At 42.1% G+C, this 17,500-nt stretch overlaps 2 protein-coding genes across 2 annotated transcripts in view; both read left to right on the top strand.

The window, feature by feature from the left end:
• Nucleotides 1-11,036, top strand: part of LOC138041535 (cytochrome P450 3A2-like) — a 12,744-nt gene extending 1,708 nt beyond the window's left edge. The window contains exons 2-3 of the mRNA XM_068887278.1: nucleotides 9,290-10,005; nucleotides 10,416-11,036. Coding sequence (XP_068743379.1) covers nucleotides 9,290-10,005; nucleotides 10,416-10,694 — 995 coding nt within the window. The 3' untranslated portion in view covers nucleotides 10,695-11,036. The remainder of the gene's footprint in view (nucleotides 1-9,289; nucleotides 10,006-10,415) is intronic.
• Nucleotides 11,037-16,242: 5,206 nt separating this feature from the next.
• LOC138041512 (cytochrome P450 3A21-like) overlaps nucleotides 16,243-17,500 on the top strand; it is a 7,780-nt gene continuing 6,522 nt past the window's right edge. Inside the window, exon 1 of the mRNA XM_068887258.1 lies at nucleotides 16,243-17,079. Within this exon, the coding sequence (XP_068743359.1) occupies nucleotides 16,563-17,079 (517 nt within the window). The 5' untranslated portion in view covers nucleotides 16,243-16,562. The remainder of the gene's footprint in view (nucleotides 17,080-17,500) is intronic.

Genomic DNA, 17,500 nt, shown 5'->3' with positions numbered 1-17,500 from the left:
AAAAGAGGTGTATTATGGGATTTGTGCATGTAGTGAATTTCCGAGTTCATGTCTGCCTCCTCTTCTGAGCGAGTCTAAGTGCGAAGTATTTCTTACGAAAATTAGTCTTCATAGACCAATTCTGCTAACTCAATGTTGCATCTAATTCAGATCCTTTGGGAATGAAACGTTTTGTTCCAGATATTTGCACATGAATGCTACATTATCATGCAAATGCAATACACAAAGAATCTTAACCCCGAGAGATTTGAATTGGGTTCAACATTGCGTTATAGCCGAATTGGTCTATTCATATGTAAAGTAGAACTAATTACCATCACAAAAACTTCGCACTTAAATTCGCTTTGAAGAGGAGGCAGACATGAACTCGGATGTCGGAAATAGGATCAATTGCATATCCATTTTAAATTTAGTACTCATTGTTAGGCTCATTATTAAGGTTTGTTGATGTTTGGTGAAATTCTTAATAGTTTCTGTAATCGGATTTCCATCGGGTCTTGATCCAATCAATCATATCATGTTAATCTAGGGTGTGCCAGAACAATAGAATCTTTGAGCTTTGAAATATTATATAGATGTTTTTTGGATTAGTTTTTTTTTGGAGTGATTTCGATCTACTAGTGAGAATCTGTGAAGACTTATATACTTCGGGAATTAAAGGACAAGAGTTGAATTGGGACAGTGTGGGCTATCTATTCTTATTAAATTCTCAACCTCGGATAATGCATTTCGCGTGCTCTGATTGGTTCACTCAATCTCGGTTATCAGCTCATATACCTTGGTTTGACCTTATATGGTAAATGATTGCGTTAAGCGTTGCTAAACTGAAAATGTTTTCGTCGGAATGCCAAATTTCTTTTTGAATAAAGCCAAAAAGGAGAAAAAAAACTTTTTGTGTGGAAAGTTTGGATCAATTCCGACCTTTAGAAGTACGCGAAAAGGCAAGAAATGTTTTTGTGATGAGCCTGCGTCTGTCTGACAACAAGGTATTACACAACAACGCATCAGTTCTCATCAAGTTTTTTTCGATTTCGCTCGGATTTGCTCGCTTTTTCCGCTCGTATTTCGTACTTCCAAATTTTTGGAGTTGAAGGAATTTAATAAAACAATTATTCCATTCGCGCTTGTTGGATATGAGACTGGTTATAGCCAACTCGGCGCTACGCGCCTCGTTGGCTATTTACCATCTCATATCCAACGCGCGCTTATGGAATAATTGTTAACTATTCCCCACACAAGTGGCACCTCCGGCGGGACTCTTCAATCTTATTTGTTGTAACATGGAAGAAAATATCAAGAAACTAAACGCTGAATTTCAACTGTTGACGCTGACATGCTCGAAGACTGCTTCGATCGTCGAGAAGGCTAACGTAGAAAAAATCATGCGCCACAGAGAGACACTGAGAAAGGTCGTCGCATCAATCGAGGAGCTGAGGTTGAACATCGAAAAGGAAAAACTTATGAGTGGAGAAACGTTAGAGAACGAGGAAAAATCGGGGAGGTGAAGTTGAACAACGCATTGAGCAAGCAGACACGGAAATTTTGAGCCTGACTCGCCACCTCGAAGAGTCTGCCATGGAAAAAGAGAACGATAAACGCCTGAAAAGCGAGCTTAAATTCGAGAAGCTTAAACTCGAGAAAAAAGCTAAATTAGAATCAGCCACAATAAAGCAATCATCGAAGAGCAATGTCAAATTACCAAAGCTAATTATTACAAAGTATGATGGAACGTATAAAAAATGGCTCTCTTTCTGGAACAAATTTGAAGCGGAAATCGACGCATCCGAATTGCCGGCTGTTACAAAGTTTGCTCATCTGAAAGAGCTCCTTGAAGGTCACGTTTGCGAACCAATCGACGGGTTGCCATGCAGTTCTGAAGGATACGAACGGGCAAAGAATATTCTCAAGACTAACTACGGAAACACAAGCGAAATCATCAGAGCATATATCGATAATATTAATTCTTTGCCTGTAATAACTGGTTCCCAGCCAAGCAAGATTCATAAATTTTGCCAGTCATTGATCAATTTATCAATGGTGCGTGGCATTCTCGACAAATTACCTGGGATCAAATCCGAACTTGTAAGAGGAAAAGTTGGCTGGCAAGACTGGGGATTTTCTCAGTTACTACAAGCTTTAGAGGAATGGAAAGAAATCCATCCGACCGAACCATCACTGATCAGGAAACGCGAACGGGAAGTTTTCGTCGGCACCCTCGCGTTCGCCACGCTATAGAAGTTTCTACGCCCACGATCAGGATCCCGCGGGACGACACACGTGTGTTTATTGCGATGGCGTGACTCACAAATCGTGGGAATGTGAGCGCGTAAAGTCTCCAGCAGAGCGTCGTGGAATTTTACAAACCAAACGCTTATGTTTCAACTGCATCAAAGCACAGCATAACGCATCGCAGTGCCGAAGTCGAGCAACATGCATTCATTGCAAACAAAGGCATCATTCTTCAATTGGCGATAGGACGTCTACCAGTGTTCAAGCGGCAGTCAGCGATGGGGTGGCTCTGACAGCAACGCAAGGGGGAGAGAGGGTCTGCCATCCTATAGTTGTTGTGAATGTGAATGACGTGGTGTGCAGGGCATTACTAGATACAGGAGCAACCGTTTCCTACGCTTCAGGCTACCTACTGGACCGCTTAAAGTTAACCCCAGCTCGTACCCTTGTTCGCCGTGTCCAAACTATAGTTGGAGTTGTAACCAGAAAGAGCAAAATTTATGACGTAATCGTGAGTGATACCAGAGGAAGTTATACCTTGCCAGTGAATGTGACTAGAGTTGAACGACAGGAACTTCTATCAGTGGAAAATCCCAACTATAAGGAGACTATTGCAAGATACCAGCATCTGAGAGGCGTACACATGGAGGACACCGATACTAAGAGTCTACTCCCTGTGCACGTAATACTAGCAGCAAGCAGCTATGCCAAGCTCAAGACTTGCGAGCCTCAGAGAACTGGAGCAGTTGGCGAACCAGTTGCTGAATACACTAAATTTGGGTGGACCATTATGTCCCCAGGGACTGGAGGAGATGTGGATAGTATGTTTCTGGCCCATACTATGCCAAGTGACTACAAGGATCTATGCCGCATGGATGTCCTAGGAATCGCAGACCCACCTAGTGGAGACCAGAGCGTGGTGCACGCAGAGTTCCTGGAACAGCTTCAGCGCAGCCCTGAGGGATGGTATGAAAGTGGACGTCCATGGAAAGGTGACCACCAGCCATTACCATCAAATAAATCAGGAAGTCTTAAACGACTTTCAAGCCTTATACAGCGACCAAAGAGAGTGGGGCAGCTAGAAAACTACCATGCCATCATGCAGGAGCAGCTAACAGAAGGAATTATTGAAGAAGCTAGCATGGAACCAAAAGGGCGCGAATTTTACACACCCCACAAGCCCGTCCTGAGAGAAAGTGCAGAGTCTACGAAACTGAGAATCGTATACGACGCATCTGCAAGAGCATACGAGTCAGCACCCTCTCTTAATGACTGTCTTGAAATCGGACCGCCGTTACAGAATCAACTATGGAAGGTGCTTTTACGAGGAAGATTCTACACAGTAGCCCTTGCCGGAGACATTCAAAAGGCATTCCTCCAAGTGCGTATTCGCCCAGAGGATAAAGACGCTCTTCGTTTCCATTGGTTAAGTAATGAGGACCCTCATCAAGTACGCACATACAGGTTTACCAGGGCACTGTTTGGGTTGGGGCCTTCACCTTTCTTACTTAGTGACGTGATGCGACATCATTTAGATACCTGCCGTGCTGAGCACCCAGAACGCGTGGGAGAGATTGAGCATGAGTTATACGTGGATGACCTTCTGATGGGAGGAGCGACCACCGCAGACGTCAAGGAGAAGAAGATCGAAACCATCAATATCTTTAGTCAAGCTGCTTTTCACCTTCACAAGTGGCACTCTAAGGTAAAAGCTTTGGAAGATGATCCAACAGCCGACTGCGACGACGACTTAAGCTATGCAAAGCAACAGTTAGGAGTAAAACCAAGAGAATGTGGCCTGCTTGGTTTGAAATGGGACAAGTCCACCGACGACTATGGAATCACGTTTCCAGTCGATGCTTCCTCGCCAACAAAAAGAGGCATTCTGGGAAAGGTTGCCAAGATCTACGATCCTCTTGGACTTGTGGCTCCAATCACACTTCAAAGGAAGCTGTTATACCGTGATGCCTGTGACAAAAAATGCGACTCGCCAGTGGAAAAAGAGGGGAGAATTCATTGCCCCAGAGAATCAACTGTCCAAGATCGCTGACACCTATTAGAGAATCTATCGAGGGAATTAAGCTCCATGCTTTCGGAGATGCTAGCGGAAGGGGTGTTGCAGCAGTCGTATATGCTGTCGTCACATACTCATCGTCAGAAAGTCAAGGATTGGTGACGGCGAAAGCAAGATTGGGCAAACAAGGGCTGACCATACCCCGGCGAGAACTAGTCTCTGGCCACATGGCGGTAAACCTCATTACAAATGCTCTGGATGCACTTCAAGGTTTTCCAGTAACCTCCCTACATTGCTGGTTGGACAGCACCGTAGCACTTCATTGGATACGCGGAAATGGGGATTACAAGCAATTTGTAGCCAACCGTGTGCGGAAAATTCGTGACCACAACAATGTAACGTGGCGGCATGTGCCTACCAAAGACAAACCCGCAGACTATGCCAGTAGAGGTGGGATGCTCACCGAGGGAAATCAGTTGTGGTGGAAAGGGCCGACCTGGCTAGCAGACCCTACAAATTGGCCTCCTGATATAGTAACCACACCTACAACAGAATCAAATGCAGAAGTGAAGCCTACAAAAGAGCTGTTTGCCCTCGCCGTAGACGCGAATGATGAACTTGATGACCTCCTCTCCAAGACTTCCTATTGGCGAACTCTGCGAGTCTGTGCGTGTATAAGGCGGTTCATTGACAACGCAAAGAAGTCAAAACCTCAAAGAATCAATGGTCCACTCACAACTGAAGAAATAAAAAACCAAGAGCTTTTCTGGGTACGTCGAGTCCAAGCACGTGGAGCTAAAGGCATGGAGAAAGATAGATTGACATTGAACCTGCAAAAGAATGATGACGGACTATTAGAGTGCAGAGGGCGGCTGCAGAGCGACTATCCAATTTATATACCAGATTCCACTATCCTTGCCGAGAAGATCGTTCAACAAGCTCACAATACCACACTTCATGGGGGAGTTGGTCTCACCATGGCAAGAATCAGAGAGAAATTTTGGATTCCTCTTCTCAGACGACTCGTAAAAAGAACTGTGAAGAAGTGCTATGGATGTAAAAGATTCGAAGCTGTTGCGTTAGCCAAACCACCACCAGGCCTTCTACCACAAGAGAGAACAAAGGCAGCTGGTATATTTGAAGTAGTGGGAGTAGATTTCGCCGGGCCTATAAAGTACCGCAAGTCTTCACGGCAAGAAGGGAAAGCGTACTTAGTTTTGTTCGCTTGCAGCTTGACAAGAGCTCTGTACCTAGAAGTTTTGCCGAACCTGGAGACTGAAACATTTCTCGGAAGTTTGAAACGCTTGATTGCACGTCATGGAAGACCTTCGGTTATCTACTCTGACAACGGGCGGACCTTTATTGGCGCGGAAAAATGGCTAAAGAAGGTTCAGAGAGATGAGCAGCTCCAAGGATACCTAGCAGCGGAGAAAATCCATTGGAGATTCAACTTGAGCAGAGCACCCTGGTGGAGTGGCCAATTCGAGCGTTTAGTAGGCCTCTTTAAAAGTGCTTTCTATAAAACCGTTGGTGGCGGTATGCTGTCCTGGTCCGAGCTCTGTGATGTCGTACTGGTTAGGGTTAGGGTGGGTTAGGTCTAGTGGAGACTCAACTCAACCGACGCCCATTCTCTTATGTTGAAGACGACGTTCAGCTTCCGCTTATCACGCAAGCTAGTTTTCTGTTCTCGAAGTCCAATCTTCTGCCCGAGCAAGAGCCATGGAGAGAGGCCGACGTCGATCTACGCAAACGAGCGAAGCATATCAGAGCTTGCAAAGACGCACTGTGGAAACGCTGGACGCGGGAATATCTCACTGCACTCCGAGAGCGACACAATCTTAATCTGAAAGGTCAAACAACCTCTTTGAAGGTGGGAGATGTGGTGATCATACGATCAGAGGATACGAATCGTGGCAAGTGGCCTCTCGGAATAGTGGAGCAACTCTATGAAGGAAAAGACAACGTAGTCCGAGCGTGAAGTTGCGGGCCGGAAAGACACATCTAGAGAGGCCAATTCAGCATCTATACCCTCTGGAACTTACATGTGACCACCAAATGCAGACATCAAAGTCACCAACGCAGCTGCGTGCAGAGGCTTCAGTATTCCGACCACGACGAGATGCAGCAATTGCTGCGGGCCTACGAATTCGGGATGCAGTTCATGCAGATAAATTTTGAGAACAGTGCTAGAATTATGTTCACTGATGCCAGTCATTGTTCTTTGAGTCATTATAGTATTCCCCAAGTTTCTTGTAGATTCTTTTTCTTGGACTTACATGTGCTTCCCCAGAGAAAGCACATGGGGGAGTGTGTCGGAAATAGGATCAATTATATATCCATTTTAAATTTAGTACTCATTGTTAGGCTCATTATTAAGGTTTGTTGATGTTTGGCGAAATTGTTAATAGTTTCTGTAATTGGATTTCCATCGGGTCTTGATCCAATCAATCATATCATGTTAATGTAGGGTGTGCCAGAACAATAGAATCTTTGAGCTTTGAAATATTATATAAATGTTTTTTGGATTAGTATTTTTTTGGAGAGATTTCGATTTACTAGTGAGAATCTGTGAAGACTTATATCCTTCGGGAATTAAAGGACAAGAGTTGAATTGGGACAGTGTGGGCTATCTATTCCTATTCCCCACACGGAAATGGCCTGTTCGAACGTTTCATAAACCTCGGTAAACCGTTGGTTGCTACTGACGGATAATGTGATTGGAAGAAAATAAAGCAATGAAATTAAATGTTACAATGCCAACGACATCTTTTTCGTGCGCTTTTTAACTTTTTGCCTCGGTTGCGAGAGGTCTTGTGTACTTGTGTCAAATCGTAGAGATCGTAGGTTTCAAAACAGTCGTATTTTTTGCGAACGCGAGCGCCCTGGCAATATTCGAACGAAAGAGTTCACGCGAGTATAAAAACGGCGAGGGACAATGGGGAGAGACTCCCTACACAAGCGAGGATCAAGCTTACGGCGCTTCGCACCTTCCGAAAAGAGAAGAAAACGACTGTTTTGCAGTCTATAGAGATTGAAGATGTCGATTAATTTTACTTCTCTTCAGAGGGAGTTTTTAGGACTTTTAACGTTTGATTTCCAATTTGTAAAGGCAAATATCATATGTCAAATGGAGTGAACGTGCATTTTTTTTGCGTAAAAGACGTAACATGACGTCACCAAAATGAAGTCACAAGTGTTATGGCGTCAACTATCATCCCATTCCTATCAATTCTCAATATTTGAAGAGTTTTGGGGTTGACAGCCCTGCATCACTGATATTTCTAAGAAAGAAATTCAATAAAGCGATTTGTATAAGCAGTGACAACCTATTGCATCCTTAAACAACATTTTTTTTCAGTGGGTTATTAAAAAGACAAGGATAGGAGGTAAGGTAAACAACAGGGACGTTAAAACATTCAACTTTTGACATCGATTGTCTTCAATTTACTGTATGAATTATGCTTCATTTTCTCGCAGTTTAGACATCGAGTTAAATGCATCGACATAACAAGACAGCACTGACCACATTTCGTTTCTGTGATTGCGCAAGTAGACTGCTAGCAGCAGTCTTTTCTGAGTCAACCAAGCCTCTCCCTCAATTGAAGGATTATTCTTAATTGTCAATTTGTTCCAAGTGAAGAATTATCGTTCATTTTCGACACTGAAAGCTTGATAGGCATCATGGGACATAAACATATTTTTTTACTGTGTTTTCATAATTCTGCGGACCTCACTTTCAAGCGCTAAGCGCCAAACTACTTTTGGCTTCCATCAATCAAATTTCCGAACATAGCCGGGAAGATCGAGTCCGCCTCCGGAAAGTGATTGAACTTTTTGTTCACAGCTCGAATACCATTATGATAACTTTTTAGAGGTTTTTCAGTAAAAGGATTCAACTCATATTCCATCGCATTCCGCCCCTCGAAGTACGAATGTACCGTGAGAACCAAGGACGTTGATGGTAGGTTATTTCTCGCATCGACTGATTTCGTTTGATTGATGGAAGCCAAAACACAGTTTGGCCGTTGGTGCTTGAAGTGAGATTCCGCAGAATTATGAAAATCGCAGTAACTCGTTCTGGACTAGAACCTGGGAACGTTTGATTAATTACCCCTTTAGTTAACCATTACTGCAGTAGACTACCACATCATTAACTGCGAGGATGTCATTTGTTTTTAATGTTAATAATGTTTTCTTCCAAATGGCTCTGTAAACGTGTATTGACACCCGGTAAGAAGCAAGATTACACTCTGAAAAATATCGGTTACCAAACATTAAGAAAAAGCTAACCATTTTAAAATCAAGCCTTAGACTTAACAGTTATTCAGCAATGATTTCATACTTCTTATTTTTGGTAAATAATCGGCATACTTACTAGGCAGTTGATCTTCAGTGGTTAAGTAGATACAAACAGTTTCTTCAAAGTGGGTGCTCCGAGTTCAAATGCCCTCCAGGAACACTTTTTACTTTTTTTCTTTTTATCTGCTACCACAAGTCGTGGGACAGAGTAATCTAAAGGGAGGATAATACTTCATTTTGAGTAAACTGACGATGAAGAATAATCGATCAGTTGAGGAAGAGATCGTGTAATCTGAGTTCAGTCGATCCCGCAATGGAACCGAGGGGAGAACGAGGATAGAGCGAGATGTAGGCTGCATTATCTATCATCATTCTACCCTCAGCTCGCTTGCGTAACTTTAAAAGCTGGAGGTTCGACTGGCTTAGAAGAGACTGCTAGCAGTCTATGATGGCGCCTATATGTTAAACGGAGTCATGGATGAGCAAGCGGATGAAATCAGAGGGAATACCAACCCCTTTGATCTGTTTTCGTGACTATTTTCTACCTTAACGTGCACCAACTTGCCTTTCATTTCTTTGTCATCAACTTGAATGCACCGTAAATTGCCGAAATTAATATAGTACAAATAAACTCATAGGCACTAAGCTGGCAAAAGGAAGTGTATTTATTATGGGCCCGACAGATCAGCGAGTACCTCACAAGCAAATTCATCAAGAAATAACAACATATGTTTCTATTTATACCAGATAAGAGTGTAGACGTTTCCAAGGTCTTTGGTCAGTTTACGTTTGACGTGATCCTTAACGCTGGTTTTGGACTTCAAACAGACTTCCAAACCAACCCGGATCCTGAGCTGGTGGAGAAGATCTTAACAGTGTTTAATGTGCCAATGTATGTTCCGGCCATCACCATGTTTCCTTTCTTTCGCCAAGTAAGAAAGATCTTTCACTTAAATCCCATTCAGCACGTCCCGTATTTAGCGAAACTGGCAAAAAACGTACTGGATCTTCGAAGAAGTGGACTGCCCGGTCGCAGAGACCTGGTACAGCTTATGTTAGAGGCAGAACTGGTGACTGGAAACAACGAAGTTAAGAAATTGACTGACGAAGAAATCATCGGTCAGTGTATTGTATTCTTCGCTGCGGGTTCGGAGACTGCTGCAGCCACCCTGGCGTTTACTGCGTTCTACTTAGCACATCATCCAGACGTGCAGGATAAGCTGATTCGTGAAATAGACGACGCTGTGAAGTCACGAGATAACGAGTCCACTTACAAATTTGTACAGAGCCTGGAATATCTTGAACGCGTCATCTGCGAAGTGCTCCGCTTGGCCACAGTTGGTTACATCAACGTCCGTCAATGCATGGAGACCTGTGTAATTGAAGGAGTTGAATTTCCTGCCGGAGTATGCGTCAATATTCCTGCATTCGTTATTCACCGGAATCCTGAATATTGGCCGGAGGTATGATATAAAAAATAATGACCTTGCAAACCAATTTAAAGCGCCGGGACATGTAAGACAGGAACCATTGAGTAGAGCTCATAGAGGGGATTACCAATCACCTGGCATCACCAAGGAATAATCTAGTTTTCAGATTAAATAAAGAGCAAACGAATCGTTTAAACCAACCAAATATAACACTTAAGTAGGGATGTCTTCACGAAGAGGTTTTGGTCAAAGGAAACCACCACTCCCTTACAACAGGAGGAAATAATGTTTGTGAGTTTGCACTTATAACAATCTCTATATAGTTTAGGTTTCCAGTAGCGCTGCATGGAGCACTTTTGCTTGTGCGAGAAAGCTATTGTTAGTGTAATAAGAACAAAAAGTAATTCGGGGTTGAGGATAACAAGAATCCTTTCTTCTTGCAGCCTGAGAGGTTCGACCCAGATCGCTTCCTTCCAGAGTTAGTCAAAAAGCGTCCAGCATTCGCGTACATACCATTTGGCCTGGGACCGAAGCAGTGTATTGGAATCAGAATGGCGCAGCTGGAGCTCAAGATGGCACTGGTTCAAATCCTACAGAGGGTCAAATTTGAGAAAAGAGAAGATACCACAAAGGAACTGAAGTTCCGTGCTGCTACTATTTTACAACCACGTGACCCTGTTGTTGTTAAAGTCGTGGCGCGCTCTCCTAACAACAAGAAGTGAGAGATATAACGGCCCTGACTCAATATACATCACTACTCAACCGAACAAAGACATAAATGATATTTGGGCGGGTTGGCCAGCTAATTATAAACCACCTTGCCATTTAGTCAACTTTCGCATATATATAATATCGGATTTATAGATCAAATCAAATCCTTCAGATTCATTCTAAAATTCTGTTCACGAATAGATCACAGAAGACGTCAAAATGTGGTAAGAACAAAAACTCTTGCGTCACTGATGCATTTATTAATAGTAGTTAGCGTACTTTTCTTTTAATAACTTCCAAATAGTAAGCCAAATTGTAAAATAGATTGTACGGCATTAAAGACCCACTTCAAAGTCTCGTCTATTCTAACTTAAAATGAACCGAAAATGAGCAATACAAAGCTGCTTACCCTAAACAGGCAAATAAAAGACCCCAAGGACACGAAAAGCATAAGCAAAAAGGACTGGACTTGGAAAGTAGGCAAAATGGAGTTTCAATGCATGGGATGACTGGAAAAGCAGACGCAAGTAACGTTGAGAATTGCCACTAAAAGTCGACTCTTCCAGTTTGAAGGCAACTTGTATGAACAAGTAGACGGTGTAGCCATGGAGTCACCGATGGGGCCTCTCATAGCAAACGCCTTCGTGTGCAAAATCGAGAAACAGCTGGAAAAAGAGAACAAGATGCCTTTCTTTTGCAAACGCCACGTCGATGATACAATTAACGCGATGCCTGATGTCAAAATAGCCTCTGAATTCCTGAGGAAATTAAACAGTAGTCATCCGTCTATCGATTTCACAATGGGGCTCAAAGAAAATGGCAGGCTTCCCTTTCTCCTAATACTGCTGCATTACCATAGCCACATTGACACGAGATGCTCTCGTCTACGTGGAGGTTTTTTTACGAGGAATGTGAACGCCTCAAAGGGAATTTTTTCGACTACGCTATCCAGACGAACTTGTGCAGTCTACCATCCACCGTTTCACTGATTTGACTTGGAAGCCAGTCTCTGAGCTTTCACACACCCACGGTGTTTGTTTGAGAAGCAAACAATTACAATTGTGTTGCCTTTTAAAAATCAGAAATCTGGAAACACAGTACGAAGACAGCTTGCTGACCACAGTCGCAAGTAAAACAAGCTCTGAAAATTACAACGAACGCTTGACGGAGATAGTTCAAAGTTTAGGTATTAAGTTTAACTAATCTGAGAACGATTTATTTGGTTTAATGTCACTTTTCAGTGTTAATAACATTCACAGTTTTTTTCTCTGCTCAAGTGTCACCCTTTCGTCTTGTTTTCACCAAGATGACGAAGGAAGACAACACAAACTTGACGGGTACCAGCATTAATTACTGTCATCTGGTTACATATCAATATTTTACTTTTTTCTGGGGGTCTTCATTTAATAATAAAAGAAACCTCAAAGGCTCTCAGAAGGTATGAAAATGCAGCAAATATTATTTTGAACATAATTGTGCTTGGAGTAAATCTCCTGAGTCCGACTGTCTAATCAAGAAACAAAAACCAGAAAAAACAAGGTAGCAAAAACACCAACCCGGTTGGCCGACACGTCACACATGCGCACAGGCTGGACTCAAATATCCGAATATTTGTTTAGATATTTAGAAGATTTTGGGATATTCAGAAGAAACTGTGACATTTAGAATTTTTTAGAGGAAAACTGTTGAAGTCACGTTTTGTTCCCAGAAAAATGGAGTAAGATAGCCAATGTTTAAGTTAAATGTTACTTACAGCCACAGAAATTCAAGCAAAATTAGCAAATCCTTCCATATGGGCCCGCAGTAATCACATGCAGCAGTATTCTCCATTTAATATTTTCTTTCAGTATAAATACACAGGTGATTATACGAAATCGCGCGCTCTCATTGGCTCGCTATCTCGGATTATCAGCCGATAATCACCTCGACAGACAAAATGGCTACCAGTAGTCGTTTTGCCACTGTAAGTGAAGATGATTTTCGCGTTGAAACGTTTTTTTTTTATATCTTTTTTGAAATAATCACCTGTGTATTTATACTAAAACAATTATTATATGGCTCTGTCTCACAAGGACTGGGAACTACCAAGTTCACGAATTTGATTGGTTGAAATCGATATTGACCGCGGTCTAGATTTTCCCATCTAGATTTTCCCATCATGTTTTGCGGCGAGAAGATGCAAACTAAAATGCAAAAATATTGAGTATTTTCTTCTACCAATATTTATTTATGGAAGTGCCAAACAGCATGATGACAAAAGAGAGGATGACGAGCAAACTTTGACAGAATTAAGTTCAGCTCATCGCCACTCATCGCCGTTCGAAAACAAAATGTCAGTTAGTACAAACCAGTTACATTTAACGAATTCAATTGTTCTTGTTTGCCATATAATAAACATCCTATTAACCGAGCTTAGTCAGTCTGTATGGGAGAATCTTGACCTCGTTCGTGTGTACAGACCTCACTGCGTTCGGTCTGTACTCACGACCTTGGTCAAGATTTTCCCATACAGACCTCCTGCTCGGTTAATAAGAGCTAAGTAATACGGGCCGTGCGGGGTATAGAAAGGATGGATTGAAGTAAAATTGTTTAGAGTTTTGTTGTATGCCTTTCAAGCCGTTGAATTTTCTGTATTGTCTTATACTTTGTTAGGTTATTGCTGTATTATTTATGGAAATAAAGCCAGATATTTTCGGGATATTTAGAAAAAAATCAGGATATTTTTGGAAACAATCGAGATATTTAGAGAAAAAAGTCGGGAATTTCCGGAAACATATTTATAGGCGATTTCAAGTGATATTTGTCTCTTGGCCTAGACCGGCCTAGTTCATTGGCAGCCATAGACAGCTGTTTCAAGCAAGGATCAAATTCACAACCGTGTCTAAGTACACTATTATCACATGCAATGAAATATTCACCGACTCCGACGGCTTTTCTTCGCCTTTCAAGTTTTCGTCCCGCTCATCAAGGTCGACTTCCGGCTATTTCTACTTGATGTGATGCCCCGAGACTGGTTTTTGATCGTCGCGGAAAGTTATTAAACTAAGTGGCCAGTTTTCAATTTCAAATCAAAGGCTGGCACAAAACGTCTAAGGTCCCTTCGTCTAAAAATAGACACTTTTCTGACGTTGATGAAGACTATGTCAATTTGGGTAAATTTTGCTCTAGCTAGGTACTCACCATAGCCGTAGTTAAGTTGCGTGCACGCATGCCCAGCATTTCTTGTGTTCAGTGGTAACCAAGGGCTGATCTAGGATTTTGGCTAGGGGGTGGGGGGGGGGGGGGGGGGCACATGCCAGACGAAAATGCACAGGAAGCCCAATCTTTATATGTTAGAAAATGTATAATACATGCTTTGAAGAGGGTTAGGGCTATTATTTAGGTTCCCCTAGATCCACCCTTGGTAACATTGTGACACATCCAATATTTATGAATCAAAACCCACGCTGACCAGTACTGGTGGAATTACTCTGACTTATTTTAATAGTTGGAAAAGGAGCGATAAACCGTATTAGTACTTGAGGCAATTAGATGCAGCTTTCTCAAAGTTACATTTGCTTTCGTTTTTCATAGGTTGAAAAAATACTTTGCACAACACTGCAAAACCAAGGCAATCACAAAATGACTTTAAAAACTTTCACACTTTCGCATTCAAATTACTTTTTTAATCACGATTAACTAAATGATCCTTTAACCCTGGTTTTGGCACGGGACACGATGCAACTGCGCGCCGGCAAGTCAGGAAGCAAGGGCATCCAACGAGAATATAGTTCAAACCACTTAAATATAGCATAGTTAAACGTATTTTGGTATTTAAACGGTAGATATAGGCATATTTTTATCTCCTAAAACTTTTTCATCTGTTCGGATTTTCCAGGTGAAAGTCTAGTGATCCGAAAATTATAGGGATCAAAACTTACCTTTTCGAAAATTTGGGCCAGAAAAAAGGTTCCCGAAAATTCTAGGTGACCTTTTAAGGGTAACAATCGGTTAAAAATAGGCAATTATACCATTTTTTAGATGTTCGAGAATCACAGGCAGGCAAGCAAGAAATTTTACAACAAATGTTCCGAAAACTCTAGATTTTAAATCGTCTTCCGAACAGATATTTTCCGAAAATTGACGTTGGGTGCCCCTGAGGAAGTACTGACGGCCATTGTGTGTTACGTAAAGCAATCATTAGTGGTCCAAGAAAATTTGTGCATGCGCAGACCAAATGCTTAAAATACAGGATACAAATTGGAACCGGCAGCGGTACCTCTTGGACACGTTGCCAGAGCGTCGTACCGTGACGATGCACCCCGAGATTCCGACACGCGGAATGCTTACACTAGCGCTACGCTTTCAGACCGTAGATGGAGAGAAATGTCGGCCCCCAAACCATATGTGACAAATCCCTTTCTTACCGGCGTAGCTCGGTTCCTTCTCACCAGGTAATAGATCATAAAACCATGCATATTTGACATTAGCAGTCATCTTTTCTTCCATATGATACGCACAGGTGCGAAATACACGACATTTGAGCTTTCCCTGATTCGATTTATCGTATTTTCCCCACGAGGGCTTGGTTTGTTTGACAACGAAGACGGCAAAGACAATTGACTTGTAATACTAATAATGATGTTGTTGTTGTTGTTGTTGATAAGGATCATAGTGATGATGGGCTCAAAATAAGCTATTATATAGTTACGACTTCAAAAGATGAAAATCGAAATGATGATTACACCTCTTACTTATTCACAAAGCAATTATAAGCGGAATATCTTTACTCTTTTCAGGCCTGCCCACAGGTTCGACGAATTACTTTCAATTTGGATTCCGCTGCTGTTCATCATATTTCAACTGTTCAGACTAATATCCTTTGTGATGTTTGCAATATTTGCGGTTTATTGTACATTGTACCTCGATTCATCGACTGTTGATTGTCAGAATTTTACAATTTATCATGTGTCAGACGTGTCGAACTGTGATGCCTACTGCTGCAGGGTAGGGGCAATCACTTGTTGAGTCTATCGGCTTTTAAGACCTTGGTGTCGTCTGCATAGCAGGCCACTCTGGACGACGTAACAATGTCAGATAAATAGTTGACACACTGTTGACAAACTTTAACAGGAACAGAACCGGACCTTGTAGGGACCCTTGAGGTACCCCCGAGGTAACAGGTAGCTCCCGAGAATTGGCACCAAGAGCAGTGATCTCTCGAAGCAAAGTTCAACAATTGAGTTAACCACGGTGTCAATGCCAACCCAACCCTGCATACATTGTCAATGAATAGTTGGTGATTTCGTGATGAATTTTCTTGCGTCACGATAGTGTGGCGTGAAAACCACGAATTGAAAGCGCGGTCAAACAGAGATCACAAACCTGCCGCGAGTAACACGTTGACGGGTTCTTGCTTACACAAATAACGATTGCCTCTCAAGTACCTTCAAGCACCGTCTTTGAATCTGATATTGCGACTCCTCGCTGACTTCTGATATTTTTGGAAAAAAATTAATTCGTACGTCCATAGAAAATTCCCACCAGACAAGACCCTCAAATTACTAAGGCGCTGATGGCACATTTTGTAGATTAAAGGCTTTGTTATTTTAAGCACGTAACAACGTTCCATTGTTTTTTGCAGTAACTGAAAACTTATAATCTTCTAAGTTCTGGCGTCCATCATTTCAAGGTGTCTTTGAAATCAACTATCCCGCCTTCGGAAATCTTGCAAACTTGTCCAGCTATTTTACATCTGTTAGTTCCGAATTGGTTGTCTTGGGCACGCCAATTGTTTTCCCTAATTAATCCTAGTGCGATCAAGCATTTTATGCCTATTCTGATCTGTGGCGAGGTCGTGTAACTGACGGTGTAAGCGAAGAAAAGGGAGAAATATCAATATGGTTGACCTGATTGCGCATCTACCAAGCTATTTTTGGTTTATAAGCTTGTTCATTGTAACATCAGCACTTATATACTGGATGGGAGTCTCAAGTTATTCTCTAATCAGCCATGTTAATCTTCCCGGCCCGAAACCATTGCCATACATCGGAAACCTGTACGAAGCCTTATACAAATTCGGTGGCTTTCACAACGCTTTGATGGCCTATAATAGGAAGTATGGCAAGGTTTACAAGCTTTTCTTGGGAAGAGACCCCACAATAGTTGTCACAGACTTGAAAATCCTCAAGAGGATTCTTGTTACTGATTTTGACAAATTCAGAAACAGGCCTGAATTTATAGCGGGCAATGCCCCCCTGAGCAAGGGACTATTCGGCGCCAGAGATGAAGATTGGAAGCGGATTCGATCAATTTTGACCCCTACATTCAGCGCTTCCAAAATGAGGGAGATTGTGCCAATAATTGAAGAAGCAATTCAAGTTCTGCTTCCAAAATTTGACAACTTTGCGAAGGAAGGTAGGGATCACATCGAACTTTTACATTAATTATGTCATCAAAATGGTGTAATTTGATATAAGAGTGTGTGCTCTAGTTGGGTCTTTCAAGTGGAACCGTCATTTGCCGAACGTGCCTTGAATTTAGAGCGATGTGGCGGAGATGAACAGAAATCAAATTGTAATTTATGATTGTGCGTGACAAAAAAACATAACCTTTTGTTGTTGATCATTTAGTTGCATTTGCATTCATTTAGTTGCATTTAGTATGGCGAATTTAAACAACCTTAATTTTTTTGGCGAAGGAAACCTTAAAGAACGACTTTGGGGTATATGAGCTTCACTGCTGAATACTCCTACACTTATCTGCATAAGAATAACATCTAATATATTCTGACTCGTTCTTCAAACAAGGCCCCTAATGCTAACAATGCTGGCAGGCG

This window comes from Montipora capricornis, chromosome 1 (genome assembly GCF_036669925.1).
Source record: "Montipora capricornis isolate CH-2021 chromosome 1, ASM3666992v2, whole genome shotgun sequence".
In the NCBI taxonomy this organism is placed as follows: domain Eukaryota; kingdom Metazoa; phylum Cnidaria; class Anthozoa; order Scleractinia; family Acroporidae; genus Montipora; species Montipora capricornis.
The sequence above is the reverse complement of the archived record's forward strand: the minus strand, read 5'-3'. Positions and strand labels throughout refer to the sequence as shown.